Source organism: Orbicella franksi, chromosome 9 (genome assembly GCF_964199315.1).
Source record: "Orbicella franksi chromosome 9, jaOrbFran1.1, whole genome shotgun sequence".
NCBI lineage: Eukaryota > Metazoa > Cnidaria > Anthozoa > Scleractinia > Merulinidae > Orbicella > Orbicella franksi.
Genome location: NC_138153.1, coordinates 14632218 through 14654012, shown reverse-complemented (window position 1 = coordinate 14654012; position 21795 = coordinate 14632218). Strand labels below are relative to the sequence as shown.

The 21795-nt window shown below is 39.5% G+C and overlaps 2 protein-coding genes across 3 annotated transcripts; both read right to left on the bottom strand.

Annotated features, from left to right (window-relative positions):
* Positions 1-540: 540 nt before the first annotated feature.
* On the bottom strand, positions 541-7243 carry LOC145497064 (uncharacterized). Of its 2 annotated transcripts, none has more exons than XM_081476858.1 (4): positions 6150-7243; positions 4970-5028; positions 2653-3819; positions 541-1407 (listed from the first exon to the last, which is right to left on the bottom strand). In XM_081476858.1, exons 3-4 carry the CDS (start codon positions 3383-3385, stop codon positions 1304-1306), a joined length of 837 nt encoding a protein of 278 aa, XP_081332984.1. In that variant the 5' UTR covers positions 3386-3819; positions 4970-5028; positions 6150-7243; the 3' UTR covers positions 541-1303. The 2 variants fall into 2 exon arrangements, with proteins under 2 accessions (XP_081332984.1, XP_081332985.1); XM_081476859.1 differs by lacking the exon at positions 6150-7243 and adding an exon at positions 5251-5269.
* Positions 7244-9780: 2537 nt separating this feature from the next.
* LOC145496425 (uncharacterized) lies at positions 9781-13845 on the bottom strand. The gene is made up of 6 exons (XM_081476075.1): positions 13637-13845; positions 13244-13327; positions 12838-12996; positions 12419-12520; positions 11863-12010; positions 9781-10358 (listed from the first exon to the last, which is right to left on the bottom strand). Exons 1-6 carry the CDS (start codon positions 13637-13639, stop codon positions 10240-10242), a joined length of 615 nt encoding a protein of 204 aa, XP_081332201.1. The 5' UTR covers positions 13640-13845; the 3' UTR covers positions 9781-10239.
* Between the last annotated feature and the right edge of the window lie 7950 nt (positions 13846-21795).

The window sequence follows — 21795 nt, the reverse complement described above, 5'->3', positions numbered from 1 at the left end:
TTGCCCTCCTATCACTTCCAGAAATTTTGAAATGCACAATTCTTCATACCAAATGGGAAAAAAAATATAGTATATAAAGTGACCGGGTGGGCTTCTAAGTTTGTTGCAGGCTCTGAAAATCTGTATTACAGCATGAAAAGCATGTAAAAAGGGGAAGCATATGATAACCCTTTTTTGAATCTTGACGGTTGAGACACTATTTGATTGCATCAATTTGTGGAATTGAAACCTCACCCTGTCGTTGGCATTGTAAACTCAGTCTAAAATAGAAAAATATGAGAGATTTGGATGCTAAAGTACTCAGAGAAGTTATCTGTAAAAAAATGCAAAGAAAGGTACAAACCTCATTGCGGCTGCAACAATTCTTCTGGTTACCATCACCCAAATACACCTCACCCAAAACCCCACAAATACCACAGATTTGACTGTCAAGACTTCAGGCAGTTAACATCTCAAAACAATAAAATCCATTGTACAACAAATCAGAAACATAGTCTAAAGATGGCAAAGGCTGAAAAAAAAGGGCACATTTAAAAAAAAAAAAAATTGGTCTAGAAAATCTTTTCTTTTTTCTAATTAGATCACATAACTCTGGTTATGCCAATAAGCAAACTTTTACCATGAAAAGCAGTACTGTATATAAAGAAAACGATCATGTGTTATGAATTTCATCTGTCACAACAATAATTTTTCTCGTAACTAATAACTGTATAATACTGGTATGTACATTTGTCTGGCAGAACCAATCAAAAATATGTTCCACTTAGTACAGGGTTCGTAACCTTTTTCAGAAGCAAATTTCCAGGACTTTTCCAGGACTCAGATTGATTTTTCCAGGACTCTAAAATTCACATTAACCCTTTCACTCCCAAGATCTCAATTTTAATTCTCCTTGCTGTCTGCCATACATTTCATAATTTTAACTTGAGTTTAACAGGTTTCCAGCACTTTCCAGGACCAGTAATCCTTTTCCAGGACTTTCCAGTCCTGGAAAATGCCACAGTAAAATTCCAGGACTTTCCAGGTTTTCCAGGACCTGTACGAACCCTGTTAGTAATGCACTGTCAATAAACCAAAAAACTTCACTAGCAAATAAAGTTCTTTCAGAAAAACACACTTCATGGCTAGTTATCACCTCATATCAAACACAAGCTTCTGGAATAATTGTATTAGCTGACATGCCACACAATCTGATTTGAGAGGCCAACCTAATGTAAAAATTACTTGAATGCAATTAAACCAAGGACGAAACCACAGTGCTGATACCTACTTTGCTTTTCATGAAAGAACAGCAAGCTTGTTCTCAATGTATGGCAACTGTGAGAGGGACTCCACACTTGAAGAACTCCCTGAGCTCCATCAAAATGTCTAGAGACACAAGGAGCTTATCACTGATATTAAACAGTCCTAGAAAAACAGTAAACAATATAACCATAAATATTAATGAAGCAAGCACATTACATCAACTTGGTGTGTGGCATTAAAAAAAAAAACTAATGAAAATATGACCATGTGAAAAGCAAAAAAGAAAGCACCATAGTTATTGGGAACAAGGTGTTGAAAAAGCAGCAAATGTGACCTTCCACGGGAAAACAGGGATAAAGGTGATAACACGCTCACAACACGCTAACACAGCACGCTTAGTGTGTCCTAAGACACGCTTCATGCGCATATTTAAATCGTAGCACAATGAAGGACACACAACGATTTGTTTCGAAGATGTCAACACGCTAAACCTTTTGTTTTGATTAGCGTGCTAACCGTAACACGCTTAGTGTGTGAGTTAGCACATTAGAACACGCTAGAACATGCTAGAGCTAAAAGGAACATGGAAGAAAGTTTGCAATCTCACTCTCCAAAAAGTTGGAATTCTATTATTTCACTCTAAAAGCTTCTAAATTAGCGACAATAAATAGCGACAAAGAACGGGAGAAAAACTTGGCATCCGTGTTGGACAACGAACAAAAGATACTATTATTCTGAATAACCTCAAACGCAAGTAGAACATTTTTAAACAAACTGATCACCTTCCTTCCTTTGGAAACAAATACAGCCAAACAAAAAGTTGCTTTCTCTGATTCTCATCGGTGCCGAAGAACAACAAATTGTCGCATTACTGTACGCATAGGCTTTGGTTACACGTATTGGGAAGTTTACTGATGCGACTAAAGTTTAGTTTTCCAATGTAAAGTGTAAGCCATAAAAAACTAAACCCTGTTGTCGTCATATTTGGAGATAGTTTACTTCGATTCGTTCGCTATGAACAATAATGTTACCACCGCTAGTGGGAAGATTTTGGTCACGTGCTACGCAACGTGTTGGGAACGTCTCAAGTTTCATTCGCGAACAAAATAGCTTTACAGACACGGATACCTTTGGAAAACATTACAAGAATAAAAAAGAGCAAGGCCATTGCAAATTCCAAATTGGAAACCCAAAAAATTGAAAACTGGAACTATATTTAAATTAATCTGGGGTGGGAGACACAAAAAAAGAAAACCTTCCATGAGTGGAGTGTGGATAATTTGTGTAACTACACAATGTTTCTATTATTAGTCTCATTTACTAAAAAAATAAACTCGCGGTAAAAATTGATCATATGGTATATTAAGTGAGCTTGTCATAAACATTAAACCTACACTCATTACTAACCAAAATTGAAAGGGAATGCTTGATGCATCGCCTTGCACCCAGCCTCTAGACAGAACTTAACGAAAACCTCAACTGGCGAAAAGGCCACAGCAGTGGTCAGTATATAAGAAACAGGTCCTGCTTTCTGTCCCGGATGTGGTCGTGGGGTTGACAACTGGCTTCCGCAAAGACGACAGTAATCAACCTCTGGAGAGAATGAACTTGGCCAACCATTTTTAGTATTCTCAGGGTCTTTGGAGTGGCTGTTATTTAACGCAATCCTCTCCAAAATATTGGCAGGAATGTCATGGGGCAAAGAGCTGAACATATTAAGCTTGATGGTGGAATCTCTTGAGATACTGCTTTCTGATACATTGCATGCAGAAGATGTAGTTGCTGTTGCAGAAGATGCAGTTGCTGTTGCCATCGGATGGGAAGTGGAAGGGCATAGAAAATTGGAAATGGCAGAGAAATCCCCAGATGTTGCCTCAGCCTGAGCTGAAGATGTTGCTGACATTAACATCGCCACACTGTAGAAACACAAAAGGGTATGACAATGTATGCATATTTTCTTTTGCTTTTCCTGCCTCATGACACTGCCATATCCTTTACAGTCACTTGACGAACAGTCAATTTTCCAATTTGCCACTGTAAGATGGACAAATCCAATTGGGTTTGAAGAAGTTGGTGGCCCATTAGCACAGAAAACAGACTCTGATAACCGATACAAATGTGGAAATGGCACAGCATTCATAACCTCCAACAATCTGTCCTTGGTTCTTTGATCTGCTTTGTAATGCGAAATTACCTCGGGTGTCAAGGTATGGGTGGACAGAGGTTGAGCTGCTTCCTCCGCTTTCACAATATGAGGGCAGGTAAATAAACAAGAACTATTGCTGTTAACAAATGCAGCTCTGGCAAGCTTGCATTGCTCATTGTGGCACTGAGTTTGCTCACCGTCTGCAATAAAAAAAAACCCATAGATTCCTGACAGTGCGGGATGAAAAAAATCGGCAAGTTACATGATTCAAAAATTCAGCACACTGTGGAACATCGATTTTTTGTTGTTTTGGATTTGGGTTGATAGGATCCCCCAATGTGAAATCCACAAGACTGACATTTTTCAGGCTTATATCTGTTAAAATACGCAGCACTACACTTCTGACAAGATCCCTGACCATGTTGACTCTGAAAGATAATAGCATAAAAAAGAAAACCTTTAATTAACAACTAAGTTCGTTTCTCATTTTCTCACATATATTTGTTCTATTCTACTATTCAGTTAATAGGCTGTTTGCACTATGAAGTCAAACACGCAAAGGTTGTCGGTAGTTGTCATAAATTTCGCGGGAAATAGCGTTTCCTGAATAGTGATTGGCAAAGCGAGCCTCGTGTGATTACGATTGTGTTACGCTGTTGTTGAAATTTTATCCGCACTTCGAAAGCCCCAAACAGTAATGACTGTGGGCATATCACCAGTGGTGACTAACAGTAAAGAAAGAGTCAAAAGATGAAAGTGATTTCGGTCGAATTTTGAATCGCCCATAAATCGCTAACATTTGAATGAAAATTCCTCATTTCCAGGTAGTGGTGTGGAAATAATGTTCTCTCCCCTGCCTTAAAATCGCATCATTGGGCGGGGACGTTAAGCCGTTGGCCTTGTCTCCTTCACCTTCTGTATCAACCTGAAGGGGACGTTTAAGAACCCATGACACTGTTTGATAAGAGCAGGGCATGTAGTTCCCAGTGCCATGGTCTGGTCTTAGTCTATAAGTAACTGTTTGTGTTGGGAGAGGTCATTAAATAGGGATAACCCCAAGACCCTCTTCAGGATGCCTCTAGGCATAACTGTAAAACAGACCTTGTACCTTGACCTTGTAAAGGGAAAGAACCACAAAGCTTGTGAAATTCAACTTTCAGGGAACAATTTTTTTAAGCATTTAAGGTTTGCTTTTGTACAGTGTGAAACAGAGGATACCGGTGACGGAAAGGCGTCATCAGTTGTAAGGAGATGCATTATGCACAAGATCAGAACTAATTGTCACAACTTCCATTAATTGACACCTCAGGGAGGTCCTCTTCCATGAGAGATATTTTGTTCATAGTACGATGTCTACCCGCCAGCTTAACTACAACGACCGAAAGCCTTAGCGCTTTGATGTCATAATGCAAATGGCCTGTTGGCACTGTTATCACCAGCGGTATATTTATTAACATGTAATTCTTGTCAAAGATCAGTCAAAGTGGGCTCTTTCTCAGTTCCACTGCGCCCTCAGTCATGTTCCTAAAGATAAGAACTCTATAGTCAAGAACAAATAATGGTTACGTACAAACTTACAATCTTGACAACTTCAAAACTTCAAGATCATAGTTAAAGCAAGCACAGCACATATAAACCTAAAAAAGTATTGAAAAACAACAAAACAAACATTACCCTAGTGAGGAAGCTACATCTAATAGATGTAGTTAGTACAGGTCCACATCAAGACTTAAGTCTTGCCTATTTTGTAGCCTGCTTAAATAAACTATGCATGTATGCAATACTGCATGTGAAAACTGACAGAGAACTCTGCATTCAACTCTAATCAAAAAAGAAACCAGGATTACAACTCTACAAACACTTTTTTGAAGTTCCTGGTTGATAAAAAGATTCACCCTCTACGTGCTACGTGAAAGCTCTGCAAGCGTCATAGGCACTTTCACCATCAGATTGTGGGGTTCGAGTATTGTAAGCTTTAATACATCTTTCATAATCCATTAAGGTTATTCCCCAGTATTGCATTGCGCATCCCTACTGCGCATGATTCCATGCGTGATTAGCGTGCGCTCATTTTCTCGAAAACGAGTACGGTGACCTATTATTTTTCTCTGTTGTGTTGAATGAATGAGTTGCCAGTAATTGGATACCTGTGTTTGCGCGAAGAACACGGGTATCCGATTACTGGCAACCCATTCATTGAGTAATAAATTTCTCTGTGTAAATTAAATATGGGCCAATTCTCAGTGTTAAGCAAGAAACAATCGTCGGAAACGTGAATTTAGCAAGTAATCGTGACTATAATCACGGTGCTATTGTAAGGATTTGTATGGTACAAACAAGGTGCTGTTGCTCCTAAATGAACATGGAGAACCCTCATTTCTATTTCCAAATTTAAGTTCCTACAATATAAACAGTCAATAGGCAAAGTTTGACAAAAATCACAGTGCAGGTTCTATTTCAGTGGAATGACCTTAAGACCAGGGCATGGCGGTGGCGGCTTTCACGTATTTGCACTAAAATTCTATGAGTATTTTTAGAACTTAACTTACATCGTATATTTTAGTCTCCCCAATTAGTAGAGCACTTGTGCTCAGCTATTAAGACTTCAGCTATTAAGACTGAGACTTAAATAAAGTTGTCATTCATTCATTCTTTCAAGTATTCAAACTTATGTAAGTATTGGCTGAAAGTTTGGTCATTCGAGTCTAACAACTTGCCTTACACAGACGAGTTTCACGCATTTAAGCTTATACCTCACCTCTTTTCCAATCAATAGGCAGTCTTACTGAAGTGCAGTAAGTTTCCCTTCGTGAAAACTGAATCTTCTCAAAAGTGACACACAGCAAGAGCCCACGTGACACCGCATAAGCAATCTTATTGGGTTGCGACCTTTGCAACCATTTATAGTTTGTGGACCAATCAGAGAAGACCTTTCGAGAGCTGCTACAGTACTGAAGACTTTCGGTGACTTGAATTAAATATCTTACCTCCAAGTTAGTTGGCTCTCTAGTAGGGTGCAGGAAAAAAAAAACGTGTGAATTTGGAGGCACATTGTGCGGGAGAATTAAACCTTCGATTGTGCGGGGAATTGTGCGGGATTACTGACGAACCAATGTTCTTGCCAAGTCCTAAGGAAAATCTGCGGTGATGGACAAAACACTGACCCCTAGTCCATGGACTACCCTTGCTAATGGACTACCCAAATGGACTACCTTAAAATGGACTACCCCTAAAAAATACTATTTCAGATGAGTGGTATGTTTAAGAAGCTACAATTACATACTTACACTGCACGGAGGATGCTTTTCTTTTCGTTCCGGATCGCCTTCAGTTGCCATTTTGAATAACTATGCTGAATTATTTAGAAAATAAAGATGTTGTTATTGTTGTTGTTGCTGTTGCTAAAGGGACAGTCTCTGGGATGTTGTGGCATAGTGGACTTAATAGCGGCTTTGTTGATGATTTGTCCAAGGACTGTACTGTTTCAAAACTGGTCTATACTCCAGTAACAAAGGAGGAGGACGCTTCGATAGACTACCATATACTGAGCCTCGCAAAACCACAAAGTCCAGGCCAGCCAAGAATACTAGTGCTTCCACTCCACTCTGAATTTTTGTAGCGTAGTCGTTGGAATTTCTTGCTGTCCCATAGCTTTATCCTCATTCCCATTTCTATTTCATTTTGATACACTCAGGAAAAAACCAGAAGACTAGCTGCTTCTGTGCCATAATTTTCGGCACAAAACAAGCAAAACAAATCATGAGTAACATCCTGAAGATCATTTCGTCTGTTCGAGAAAGACTGAGCTACTGAATCACATGGGAGCAAGATTGAGTTGTCTACGCTTTTACTGTACAGCGGTTGTTTTATTAAGTATAGTCATTCAAAATGGCGGCTGACGGCGATGCAGAACGAAAAGAAAAGCATCCTCCGTGCACTGTAAGTGTATAATCGCAGCTTCTTAACATACCACTCATCTGAAATAGTATTTTTTAGGGGTAGTCCATTTTAGGGTAGTCCATTTGGGTAGTCCATTAGGGTAGTCCATGGACTAGGGGTCAGTGTTTTGTCCATCACCAAATTTAACAACTCCGATAAATTCAAGATGGCGGATGCACTTGAATCTTTATGAGAACGCAGCCAAATTTCGCACATGCGCGGGTCGTGACGTAGCTCCTTTAAGTTTTCGCTAATATACATCATTCTTTGCTTCGTAGAGATTACAATAACCTTTTTTTTTTTAGTTTGACTGTTGTCATAGGAGGACAAAAAAGCTAGAAAAGATTCACAGTTAAAATCACTGATTAACACTATAAGAGATTTAATTAAGCTAAGCAAATAAAGCCATTTAGTTTACCACAGTCTTGACTTGCCTCTCTATCATTACTTGGGCATAGCCGACTGACCCACTATCAGTCTGAAGGCCCAAACCGATTCCACCTAATGACTGATCGACCGGCCATTATTTTTCTTCCTGACGTTTACAGATTTGTATTCAGTCAACACTGGTTTACGGCAAGAAAAGCAACTCGCGCTAGGACTAGAGTGTGGGGTCTTTATGAAAGGGGTTTTGAACGTGCGTTACACTGTACTGTACAAGGAATACTGCAACCCAAAAGAAAGGTCAGCGCCTTTTGAAGAGCTGCAAATAAAAACCCGCGACGGTTAAAAACCAAATTCCAAGAGGACGTTCATTCATACTAACAATTCATTCATTCACCTTTTACAGCTGCCTTAATTAAGTCAAAAACGTCCTAAACTTGTACAAGAATGGCCTCGGGATGCAAGGGAAAAAGGCCATGACGACCTCTAGCCACTGAAGAAAAATGTTCTTAGTGGCCAATTTTGTTTTCTGCAACCTGACGAGACTGCCATCCATAGGTGCGAAGCCTTTAGAAGAAACCTTGCTTTTGCCGAAAGGAAGGTGCCAAATAAATTTAGTTACACGGGAAAATTATTTTAAAGCGATCACACAATAAAAAGGCCGACACTAACCTTTTCAGTCATTCAACTGCTTCTGAGTCACTTTGTCTTGATTGGTCCTTGATTATATCTGTAGCAAATTCAGTGAGTCTGGGATACACTGAAAAACATGTATAAGTGAAAACATTTCTTTGGCGCATGAAGGAAATACACTTGTTCTAAAATTTAATCCTGCGTGAAGGGCCAAGGGTCCTTGAGTGTGACAACTTCTTTTATCCATTCCGGAGCATGAACCTTATGGCCATGGAATCGTGACTAAGGACAATTGATCACTTTCATTTATTAAAATACATTCCGTCCATAAACTTTATTTAAACTCGAATTTTTGAGTTTGTGACCTCCTCTAGGCGACGCCAATTGTAACTTCTATGTCACAGCTAGTGTATTTCGTGACTTGAACTTCTGATCTGTACTGCTGCATCACGCTTAGACGGCGCCCCTTGCGGCTTCGCCGTTCGCCTCTTCTCGTCCGTCAGGGTTTCTTCCCTCGCCGATCTTCGAGCAAACGAGAGACTGCTCGCAATCTACATTACGTTATTTTGGGTAAAGCTCGTTCATAGTTCTTGCTTAGCGCGATATGTAGTAACGCAACCATCGGGGATTCCCCTGTTGCACGGTAAGGATCTTAAGGAGAAGACTAAAACCTGACCTTAGTGACAGGAGAAAAGTCGCGGTGCGCAAGAATTCGGTGTTATTTTCCTGAAACGGCTTCTCAACTGTTAAGTTGTAAACAGACCGCGAGAGGTTTGTCATCAGTGTTTCCTCTTTTCTCAGTTAGACAAAGGTAAAGTCTGCAGACGTGAAAAGTGGCCCATCAGGCCGCAGCTTATCCCGGTTTCTCTACCATGAATAGCATGAGTATTTCTACTGCCCCCCCTCCCCCTGGATGGGATGCAAATTCATTGCAGGGTTACCCCCAGCATTAAATTCGCCGGTACCCATTTATACACCTGGGTCTGGAGAGGCAATGTGAGAGTAAAGTGTCTTGCCCAAGAACGTCCACAACACAATGTTCCCGGCCAGGGTTCGATCCGGAGACGAGTGCACTACTTCTCTCAGTACGGATATTTATCATGATTTTCGTCTCACGTTTAATTCGGCGAAGTTCTTCACCGTTTCAGAGTTACGTCACTTAGACTAACCAAAAAAGATTGTTTAACACGGAAACTTCAACAGAAATTATTCGCAGATTTTAGCAGTAAATATACCAGACGCAAAATTGCCTTCTATTCTAAAACTCTCAGGTTAGAGCTTACTGAAAAATACGCGGAAATTAAAGTCTATAACTCTCAAAAGCGCGGGAATTCTTCGGATTGCACCGAAGAACAAAACTTATACCCTTGATAGATACAAATGCTCAAATCAGACAGAAATATATTTTTAGTCAGAAAGCACACATTTCTCAGTTAAGAGCACAAGTGACTTTTATTTGTTTCATTTTTTGAATTAATTGTTGTTTAATTCGCGCTTATACATTTTGCAATGGCATTATTGAACTACTTTCCTACACAGTCTCACACTTTTCTGCAAAATTTAACCAAGCTTTTTTATCTTGAAATCATTTTTTTCTACCAGGAGCCCTGTTTCTACAAATCAATAGCATCTTAGCCAATCGATCTCTTCTGAAATTGTTGCAAAGATTTGGCAGGCTAAAAAAAACAGACTTTCTTTCGCTGTTTCATGGTATAAACAATATAGTCTACAGGTCTCAATGCCGCAATGTACTTTTAGAAGTTCTTCACTTTTAAATCAGCTCTTCCAAATCAAAAATTTTTAATCAAAGCAGCAAAATATGATAGTCACTAGCATCTGGATATTTTTATTTATCTCTATCACACGACGGGTCTTGCAGCATCTTGCTGTTTTCAGTAGCAGGAATGCCACACACATCTCCAGTGGCATGTATACCTGCACCCCCAGAAGATCCGGTAGTGACAATGACAATAGCGGTAGCAATAATAATGGCAAGGCCAACGTTTAACACCTGCAAAGTAAATAAGCCACTCAGTAAGCCAATCGGTCCGTCAGCCAGCCAGTTATTCAGAGTCAGTCAGTCAGTCAGTCAGTCAGATAGACAGTCAGACAATCAGTCAGAGTCATTGAGTGGGTGATTGAGTGAGTGAGTGAGTGAGTGAGTGAGTGAGTAATAAAAATAGTATATCTTTTTTGCGCCCGGCTTACTCTCCAAAAGGAGGCATTGGTCTAGTTACAATAAAGGTTTCAACGTTAACTAATAGCAAAACAAGATAATATTTACCATATCGGTATACTTTTAATTGGGAAACCCATAGTGCTAATTGCTTTTGTGAATTGAGAATCTCGAGTGAGTGAGTGAGTGAGTGAGTGAGTGAGTGAGTGAGTGAGTGAGTGCGCGAGTGAGTGAGTGAGGGAAGGAGGGAGGGAGGCCGGGAGGGAGTGAGTGAGGAAGTGAGTAAGTGATTCAGTAAGTCAGTCATATAGTTAGTCAGTCTGTCTATCTGTCTGTCTGTCTCTCTGTCTGTCTGTCAGTCCGGTCACACAGCCAGCTAGAGAAAAGAAAGTAAAGATATTAAAAATTAGGTAAATTTATGATATATGGTTCACATATCTACTCAAAAATAGACTATTGACAGTTATGCGTAATTCCAACATAATTAATTTGCAAATGGAACAGCATGACATAAAACAAGCCACTGAGCACTTAGTGTCTAGATAGATGAGAAAGAGTCAGATCTTCTCTCGGCAAGAAACGGCCAGTCGAGCGTTCCTTCGGTTGACAAAAAGTGAAATTATGATATTCTCAATTTCCAAGTCCTACCCTATTGGAGTGTTTCTCTTGGTTGGTAATTAACAATTCCATGTTAAGACTTTTCAGGAAATTTTGATGACCGAGTTAGGACTGTCCAACAACATTAATGACCAGGTTAGGAGTCAATTCGTAATGCTACTCATATTAAAGTCATAATGCCTTCTGGAGGACAAAACTGAGTGAACTTGAATGACCTAGATATCAAGGAGTTTAAATTTGTCGAAAACGTAGTGTCTTACTTTTTCGACCATTTCTTCTTCACGATTTTAGCATCAAGATTTCCCAAACTTTTGGGTGAATAGCTTAAGTCTGCGTACGAGCCAAGTGGCCCATCAGGCCGGAGCTTATCCCGGTTTCTGTAGCATGAAGCGACTAGGAGTATTTCTACTCCCCCCTGGATGGGATGCTAGTCCATCGCAGGGTTACCCCCAGCATTAAGTTCGCCGGTACCCATTTATACACCTGGGTGGAGAGAGGCACTGTGAGAGTAAAGTGTCTTGCCCAAGAACACAACACAATGTCCTCAGCCAGGGCTCGATCCGGAGACGAGCGCACTAACCATGAAGCCACCGCGCCTCCCTTTGGGTGAATAAGACTAGGAATAATACTAACTGAACGGCAGTAAGAATTTTCTTTTTTAAGTATCCTACATAAGCGGCGCACTTTTGATTATGATAACAGTATGAGGTATAACACTAACGTCGAGTTGTGCTCTTCTTGATGCGATAAATGGGCAGCTTTGCACACATAGAAGCCATTTCATCACCCAGGAACGAGCGATCACTGACGGTCGAAGCAACATCGTACTCCTCGTCTGTCCCATTCCTTGCCGTTAAAGTGCCGCTTTGCTGTAAAGTATGACAAGAGCAGCTTGAGTGAACAAGAAGTGCTTATATTTTAGACAAATAAAGCACATTCAGCTCAAAATCGACCAACACCCCGCCAAACGTCTGAAGTTGGAAGAAGGCCTGATTGATAAAGGAGAGGTCTCCTTGGATTTCCTTTCCCAAGTATTATTTTAAAAAATAAAATAAGAAAATGAGGAGGTTCAAACTAATACTGGGCTCCTTTAGTTGGGGTTAACCAAAGCTTATCCAACGATTTTAAAATCCCTTCGTTAAAAAGTTTGACCTTATGAAAGCTACCAATTAAAATACAGTATCAAATTCCATTTCATCGCACGTGCATCCAGGTGAAGCCTATTGCAGAATTATGTACACAATAAAATAAAAGCAAATCTCATTGAATTGAATTACCTGGTCGAGTAACTTGATGAGCACCTCAGGTTCTGGCACGTCCCCAGTGGACTCAATCAGGAAACAGGCTTTTGCAGCGGAAAGTCGCTGCATGGTTAAGTTCTTAAAGAAAGATAGGCAATCACGTTACGATATCATGACATATTTAGAGTCAGAGAGAAAACAGTAAATAAAACGAATTGGCGTGACTCTAACCGAAGAATTACAACAGTATACTGATAAAAACTGGCGGATGAGCTAAGGGTTTGATCATGAGGGATTCCCGAAATTAATAATTAAATGAGTGGAAAAGACTTCTGACACTAAAAGGGGTGCAGTAATACCTTTCTAGTTCAATATTTAGCAATGCCGATCAGGATCTATCCTGTTAAAAAATTTAAAGCCCGTGAATCATGCAATCGCTACACATTGTATTTTACCTTTTCAAAGTCGTAAACTACTTTGACTTCTCCTGCGTTCCCCGAGTTCGTCTTTGAGACACTCACGGTCTCTGTTTGTTTCTCAGTGTCAACTTTAATCTCTTCATCAATCTCTTTATCCCCATCTTTAATTTTCACATTGTACTTTGACTCGGTATCCTGTTAAGTCAAAAAAACATCAATTTATAAATAATTATTGCGCAGTAAAGGGGTTTATTGAGTTATTGACATCTTTCCAAATCACATTGACCTCTACATTTCCACTCTTTCTTTTAAACTCGACTGATCAACGCAACGAAATCTTCGCAGCTTAATGAATTGCTTTACAACATTTGGAATATGGAACACATGAAATGATGGTTAAAGTGCAACTGTTAACACTAAATCAAAGCAAATTAATTTGTACCTTTTTCTCTTCACATTTACAGACAGTGGCTGCAGATGTGGCAGCAACAAGGACGGCAAAACACAGAAGGAACACTTTGAACTCCTGGTGAAATTAAAGGAAACATAATATGTATTAGATATTTTTGCTTTTCTTAAAAAGCCAACAGCGACCTCCGTGGCCTCAGAGACTGCGTAGGGAGCTTTATGATGGACATAGTAAGGCTTCGACTGCAGGGATCTGTGACTCACCAAAAACTAACCAACGGATAGTTTCTATTCCGGATCTCTCTTGGTTGGTTAAAGAAAATGTTCGATGTATGTACTGTATATCACGTATTGACTGCTCATGAGTTATTGTCCACGCTAGAGGCGTGAGTGCAAATGATTTAACATTTTGTCAAATAAAACTTACCATTTTTCTCTTGTAACAGAAAAGCGACAGTTCTTCGTTCTTCTTGTGGTAGAGGACTTGAACCTTTCTCCAATGAGAATGGATGCAAATTCATAAGCGAACCTTTTTTATACTATTTGACGGCTGTCGAATATTTCCTCATAGTTAACTTGATATCAAAGATGTTTAGGGTATTATACACCTGACTGAATTCGTATTCGTATTAGCACTAGCTCAACTGCGCATGCCAGTATTAACACTTGCTATACTGCGCATGACCAACAACCATTATTCGATTGCAGTTTCCCAGCCTCATACCACCCTCTCCCTCAAAAGGATTCTTATGACAGCAAAATTTGACATCAGTTTTAAAGGATTGCACAGATCCTGGCAAAGGCTATACGTTTTATTCTTTTCAAAGACTCATACTAAGCCAGTCAGATTTCTTGCAGCGCGGGCCAGTTCAAATTATAGAAAATTAGAATGTTTAAATTTTAAAATACATCATACGTGGCCCCAAGACCTATAATCAGCAGTTCCTTTAGCCGTAATAGTATTGCGCATGTGTTTCAATTATTTAGAACAGATTACATCATTAACCGTCCCAAAATCAGATGATGATTAATGCCATTTTTGGCATATTGGTTGTAAAATATACGTTTGGATTTTAAAGCAAGCTCGTTGGGCAAAATGTAGCCTTCCCTAAATGGATTTGGAAAAAGAGAGAAAAAACTCGCAAGCTTCATGCCTACCACTATTTCATGCAACGTGCGAAAATACAAAGATGAGCGAAATCGGAATCCTGCATCCTAGAATTTGATTTGATTTTTTCAGCTTCTATTGTAACATTGACCTCGTAATAGTATTAGCAATTCTTTTAATGTGCATGTCCGACAACTATTTTACAAACCTATCCTATCCTGACCCCCTCCCCACCCCCCCCCCCCAAAAGGTTGTTTTTAACAGCACAAGAAATTGACGTATTTTCTCTTGACAGCAAAACTGGTTTAGATTTTAAATTTAAAAATAAAACATCCGGAAACTCTGTTAAAGGCTGTAACTTTTGATGTTTCTATTTATTAGAAATATCTTGCAGCGCGTGAGAATTCAGTTTATCTAAATACACTCAGCGTGATTTGTAGATCTATATTCAGCACTTCCTTCAGCCATCACAGTATTGCGCATATGCTGAAACTATTTATGACAGATCCGAAAAGTTCCCATAATAACGAACATAGCTAGTCCCTCTAGCGTCAGTAATTGCTAGGTTCAGAGGCGCAACTTTCGGTGGGAAGGGTGGGAGGGGGCCGGGCTCGCTAAATCTTTTCAATTTCACATTTCAATAAAGTACATTATTCACAATAGATATGGAGAAGAAGCCGATAAATCTTGTTGAAAGGAATTTATGTCATGACGATACGGAAGTACATGATAATGTCTCTGTAATAATGATCATCTAACAAAATCATGTCCATTTGGATCACCTTGTTATGTCTTTTATTTACCTTGTCTCTGTTTTAAAGAAGTCCTCTTAAGTTTGGTGTGGCTGCTTTTAAACGGCCGCTACTTTCGGGATTTACTGACAAACATGTCATTTTATCGTTATATATAAGAATTTCATAGGGTCGCTAACTTCAAGGGGCTGTTAATGTCGGCGGGAACTTTATAGTGTTATAATGATTTCAACCCAAAACGAATCTGAAAGGAGCCAGAAAAACCCACGAGCTTTGCACCTTCCTGTCCGTGTAATGCGCGTTGATACTTCAAGGGATAAAGTAAAGAAAGTAAACGCTTTTCGCTTTTCAATCCATTTTACGCATTCAGACTGAGTCTGTGTGGCACGAAGGTTAATAATATAATTGGGCGTGTATACAGCTCAAGATACGGTACTGACACACGTACGTACTTACGAACGCATAAAATGAAATGGACCGAGCTTGAAGAGCTTCAAAATCTAGCTTGACGTTTTGCGGATGGCTGGAACTAGTTAAAGTACTAAATTAGTATGAAGAATAAGTTTAAAAATTAAGCCCTGCGTACAGAATCAATAAAACTCTATGTTTCTGTGACTTGACCTTGAAATAATTTTTTCCCGTTGGCGTGACAAATTAAATCACGAGCTTGATGTTTTTGAACCTCTTGAGAGAAGGTTAATCTTTATTGGGACACTTAATAAGGGAAAAGAAGGAAGAAATTTAAATGGCCCTTATTTAGCTTTTACGTTTCTAAGGCTACAAAAAGAAGGCCACTAGGCATACATTTTTCATCTGCTGATTAATTTTTTAAAGAAGAAAACGATAAAAGCAAGAGCTGAGCGCGATAACAGCTTATATAATTGATTGTAAAGGCATGCTCTAACTGAGTTTAACCTCATAAACGTCTCAAAGGCTTTTAGATTTTAAAACTTACGGTATAAACGAACTAAGAATCTGGTTAAATATCACAGGGCCTGTATCAACAATTGAGCCTTCATCGCACGGAAGTCTATAAATTTGCCTGACAATGACAGAGTTCCCTTTTTTGAAAAATTCAGGGACAAATGCAAAATGTTCCCCATTCGATGCGGCCTATTTATTTCCTCTTTGTCGTCTCAAAAGCATTAAATTATTGCTCAATGTCGGTGATTTTCCAAAATGACCCTTACCTACTCTCAAGATCTCCAACGACATCAGGCTTGTGATTTAATTTAGCACGCCAACACAGAAACATTCCGTTTATTCTGTAAGTACTAAAGTTTAAAAACTTGTACATATACATATACGTTATTTGCCAGCGAGAGGTCCTTATCGATAAAAACTTTGCCGGGTTCTTGACTGCAGCCCGAGGCCATTTTTTTTTCTTTTTTTTTTTTGACGTTTACATAGCATACATAGTTTAAAGTAAACCAAAACCTCAAATTTCTAGCGAGGGGATGCGAGCGGTCCATAACTCGTGGTGTCTATCTTGAAAAACTGCCCGTGGCATATTAACAATCAAATTATAGGATTCAGGATTCCTGACCACTGAGATTCTTCAGAAAAATATAACCTCTTCTATTTCGCTTGGCTTTGTATTATCGCGCGTTACATGAATTAGTGGTAGGCGTGATGTTTGCGAGATTTTCTCGCTTTGCTTCAAATCTGATTTTGGAAAGGTTAGTGATGTAATCCATCACAAATAATTGAGGCACATGCGTAATACTCTTACGCTAAAGGAAGTGCTCATTAGAGGTCTTGAGGTCACGTTTGGTGTGTGAAAACATTATCATTTGGACTGGCGCTCGCTGCAAGAAATACTGACCAAGTGCGAGCCTTGCTGATGAAAATAATATAACGTAAAACCTTTGCCAGGATCTCTGCACCTCCTTTATTAACAACTGATGTCAAATTTGGCTGTCATAAACAACTGTTTGAGGTACAGGATAGGATAAGACCGGGAAACTGATATTGAATAGTTGTCGGGCATGCGCAGTAAAGCAAGTGCTAACACTGGCAAGCGCAGTAAAGCGAGTACTAAGTGTGGAAACAAAATTAAAAGGTCGATGAGGAAGTTTAAATCGACACCGAGAAACAGAGACTGTCAGTATCCCAGAGACGGATTCTGGGAGCCTGGGAGAATTCAAAGTCGTGTTTGACTTTAAAAAAATAAACAAATTTTGGCAGTAACGTTTTGCTGAAGTTTAAATGAAATTAACGCACACTGCTTTTGAAAAGACTTTTCGAAGTGTCGGTCCACTTCGCTTACAACAGATTTTGAGCTGATATCTTCAGAAAACACTGATAGTGCCCGTATACATCCGTCAGCAACCAGAGTGTTGCGCATATGCTGGACTATTTATGTCGCTAGATTTAATATCCATGTCTCATTCCCAATATTGGGTTGCCGGTTTTCTGAGGATTGCGGTCAAATCTTAAAGACGGCTTTAAAAATATGATACGAATAACAACTACCACCATAGTACAGCAAAAAGGTTCCATACTGAATTTTTTCAAAGGCTTGACGAAAGACACGATTTTGTGTGTAAATGCCTGTTTGATACCCGATGTTTTTAAAGCTAGATTAACGACATATAAACAGATAACACTTAAGGCGTTACTAAGGGAAAGAACAAGGCGCAATTGGCCAACCCTAAATTTGGTATTTTTCTTCCTTGTATAAAAGATGACATGGAAAGCCGGTCGTTGCAAATGCGCAGTCATGCCATCGCTGAAGGAAGAGGGTCAAGTTTCGAAGCGCTGTCGACATCACCGTAGTTTCATAACATGTTAGAGTTGAAACGTGAAGAATCTGTTCAGATTTTTAAAAGAAAAATAAATAAAGTTGCCATCCTGAGAAATCGCATGAAATCAGTCTCTTATTCGGTGTCGAAAGACTGTTTTAAACGATAGACGTTTAATGCCCGCTGTTTTTCAAGCTAGATTAACGACATGTAAGCAGATAACGCTATGGCGTTACTAAGGGAGAGAACAAGGGCGCAATTGGCCAACCCTAACGGAACCCACATTAATTTGGTATTTTTCCTCCTGGTGTAAAAAGATGACATGAAAAACCTGTCGTTGCAAATACACAGTCATGCCATCGCTGAAGCAAGAGGGTCAAGTTTCGAAGCGCGCGCTGTCGACATCACAGTAGTTTCATAACATGTTAAAGTTGAAACGTAAAGAACCTGTCCAGATTTTTAAAAGAAAAATAAATATAGCCGCCATCCTGAGAAATCGCATGAAATTCTCTTATGCGGTGTTGGAAGACTGTTTTAAACGATAGATGTTTTTATATAATAATCAAATGAAAGCGTGCGCTCTGTTTGGTTAATCAGCTATGGTTTCTTGTGCCAGTAAACTCATGGAAATTTCGCGTGTCGTCTAAATTATTATATAGCAGTAGACCTTAAGTTTCTATAGTTTAGTGGCACGATAAACCACTTGGGATGTTGGAAGAACACTCTAAGAATTCGTAAATCACTCGCCTGCGACTCGTGATTTACAAATTCTTCTCGTGTTCTGCCAACATACCGCGTGGTTTATTAGCCTATAAACCATAAAAACTTGTGGTCTATTGCTTTTGTAAAGCTAGATTAACGACATGTAAACAGATAACACTTATGGCGTTACTACGGGAGCGAACAAGGGCGCAACTGGTCAACCCTAACGGAACCCACATTAATTTGGTATATTTCTTTCTTGTATAAAAGCCCGGATAAAAGATGACATGAAAAACCTGTCGTTGCAAATGCGCAGTTATGCCATCGCTGAAGGAAGAGGGTCACGTTTCGAAGCGCGCGCTGTCAACATCACAGTAGCTTCATAACATTTTAGAGTTGAAACGTAAAGAACCTGTCCAGATTTTTAAAAGAAAAATGAATAAAGCCGTCATCCTGAGAAATCGCATGAAATTCTCTTATGAGGTGTCGGAAGTTTTAAACGATAGATATCTCTTAATTCGAGAGAACACTATACAGTTTGTCAATAAATACAGAACTTCACTCTCTATTTATCTTTCTTTGTAGTCTCAGAGATAAACATTACGGTTAAATTAATTAATCCTATTTTCTCCCACCTTTGACTCCGATAAAAAAAAAAATTCTCTATTTTGTTTTAACTCTCCCGAAGTTCACAAACATCAAGTTCATAACTCATTTAATACGCAAATGGGAAAAGTGTTTAAACGTTTTAAAAAAGGTACATAACTCTTTTATACCCCTTTCAGTGTTTACGCAACAATAATTTTTTAAATTATATTTACATGTTTTATGTGCACTTCAAAGAGTTTTGGTTTTCCGAAAAGGTCGCCGGTATAGATATTTATCCGCAATTATAGTCCGTCAAATATTTTCCCTCGCGTGCGACTAATTGGTAATTTAAACGCTTCACGCGACTGAATATTCCCCAGCTAAAATTGAGGAATATCCAGGTGGTATTCCCCAATAAACTTTTAAAACCGCCAGCTTTCACATGTTGCAAAAAAAGTAACCGGCCTAGAAAAATTTAAGGGCACATCAAAAGTTACGCGACCTGTCCGCGCTTTTCAATTTATAACCACGGCCAGATATGTTTTTTGCTCTTTTGCTTGTTTCCAGGAACTTTCCCAGGAACGCAATTTGGAGTTATTGGGCATGCACAGTGCCGCCATAGCTGAAGGAGGGACATGAACTCCGGTTACTAGAATATTGTGTCCAAACAATGGGAAAGTCAGTCTAGTTTTAGCCGTCAATCATGTAATCCTTAATAACCCCATTTGAGCTTAGTTACATAATCTGGCAGCCATTTCTGCAGCACATGCGCAAGACTACGATTGCTGAAGGGAGTCGAAGAGTTGATTTTAGGTGACTTTGAAGTCACTTTTGGAGAATTAGACCAAATGCATCAAATTAAAATGTTGCACGTTGTTGAAAAATCTATTGCAAGCAGTGCGGATGGATATAATTTTTTGCCATCATGGACACGGCAAAAAGGTCTTATAATAACTTTCGGCTCTCCAGATGTTTTCGATTACTTATTAACAGCGGGGTTGGGTAACTGCACTTATGGTTTTGAGCAAATGCTCGCACCAAGGACTGTGTAAAATGGGGTTGACTAGCCTACACGACTTCTGCGGTTCGTGGCATTTGTACATTTGCCGTTCTCTGTTCGGTCACTCGACCCTTTTTTTTTGTAGCTTCACTCGTGTTTATGAAGGGCAGTTCATGTCGTGTAATAAGGAGGAATTTTGAGTAGAGTTGAACCGTTAGATCGTGCTATGGCAAATTTTTATAGGTCATAGGTCTGCATGGTCTCCGCTGTTGTCTGCGTGTCGCTTCGTAGAGTTTGACACCTCTGTAATTTGCCATGTGTTTATGCATTATTTAGGCTCATTTTTATTGCAAGATATGCTTTTTAAGTCTCCACGAATTTGCCTTTGAGGGACAAAATATGAAATTTACCGTGAACATGTTGCTTACTTGCATTCCATATTGAGACGCCGGGCCCAGGTAGATCCTTATCACGGATATCATATTTGTTCTCGTACTATTTTCTTTGGAGACGCCGTAGCTTTACTTCGAGAAATCTATCCGTCGAGTTGCGCTTTTGGCAACCACAGACGTACAGAGCATTCTAGAAATACCGGCAACTGATGAGATAGATCCACATGGAGGATCGAAACCATGGTCTTGCCTGAACTAAGTCGAGCAATGGCATATACAATACGCAAAACAGTCAACAGGACTTGCGCGTAAACAGCTTCATTTGAATCATGTGGTGCCAGAACAACCAAAGGAAAATAGATTTTCAAATGAAAGTTTGAAGTAAAGAAGTAAAGTTTACTCCACAAAATGTGCAGCTGCTGTTTTTTTGAATGTCTATCTTCGGTTTTCTTTCTATTTTACAAACCTTTGTTGGAGTTGCTGACATTACAAGGCTAGAAGATTTTCTCACAATGCTCGCTGCTATGAACATTTTTTCACGCCTTCCCGCGTAAAGGCAGTCATGCAGAAAAACGCGCGTCTTATTCTGATTGGTCATTGAACTGACAGCTCTGTTAATCCGATTACCGTAAAACAGTAGGCGGAGATACAAAAGAAGCGGCTTTTGTAGCAGGCGCTCCCTTCCCCGGATTCTCTTCCTCCCCCACCCACTCCCCTTTATACGCCTGCTACGCAGGTTGGGTAGAGCTGAGACAATATAACAGGATGAGATAATCAGTTCAGTTGCAGCAAGAGATAATCTCTTGGTTGCAGGTTTAAAATATCATATAATCCGTAATAAACCCCTTTTGAGTTTGCTTAGGTCGAGTGATCATACAATCTGGATAATCAGGTAGATACATTTGCACACATGCGCAATAATATGATTGCTGAAGCGGGTTGCAAAGCTTATTCTAGGACACTGTGAGGCCATGTTTGTTAATTACACGCATTACAAGGTGAATTTTTTACCATGCATTCTGTCATGATATTTGCACCAAAGTGTATTACCATTGCCAATTTCAGGTCCAATATAATAAGTTTCAGTTATCCCAGATTTTTCAAAGTACTTATTTAGAGACGTGTAGGGTGGATTCTGGAACTGCAATCGAAACTGCACATAGAGATATTGAACACGCGTTGTAGCACTATAGCTGAAGGACGTACTAGTACGAGGTCATAAAGGTTGTAATATTGCAGCTGAAACATTGGGAAAATCAATCCGCCCAATAGGTGTAAAATTTCATGTCATTGGTAATAT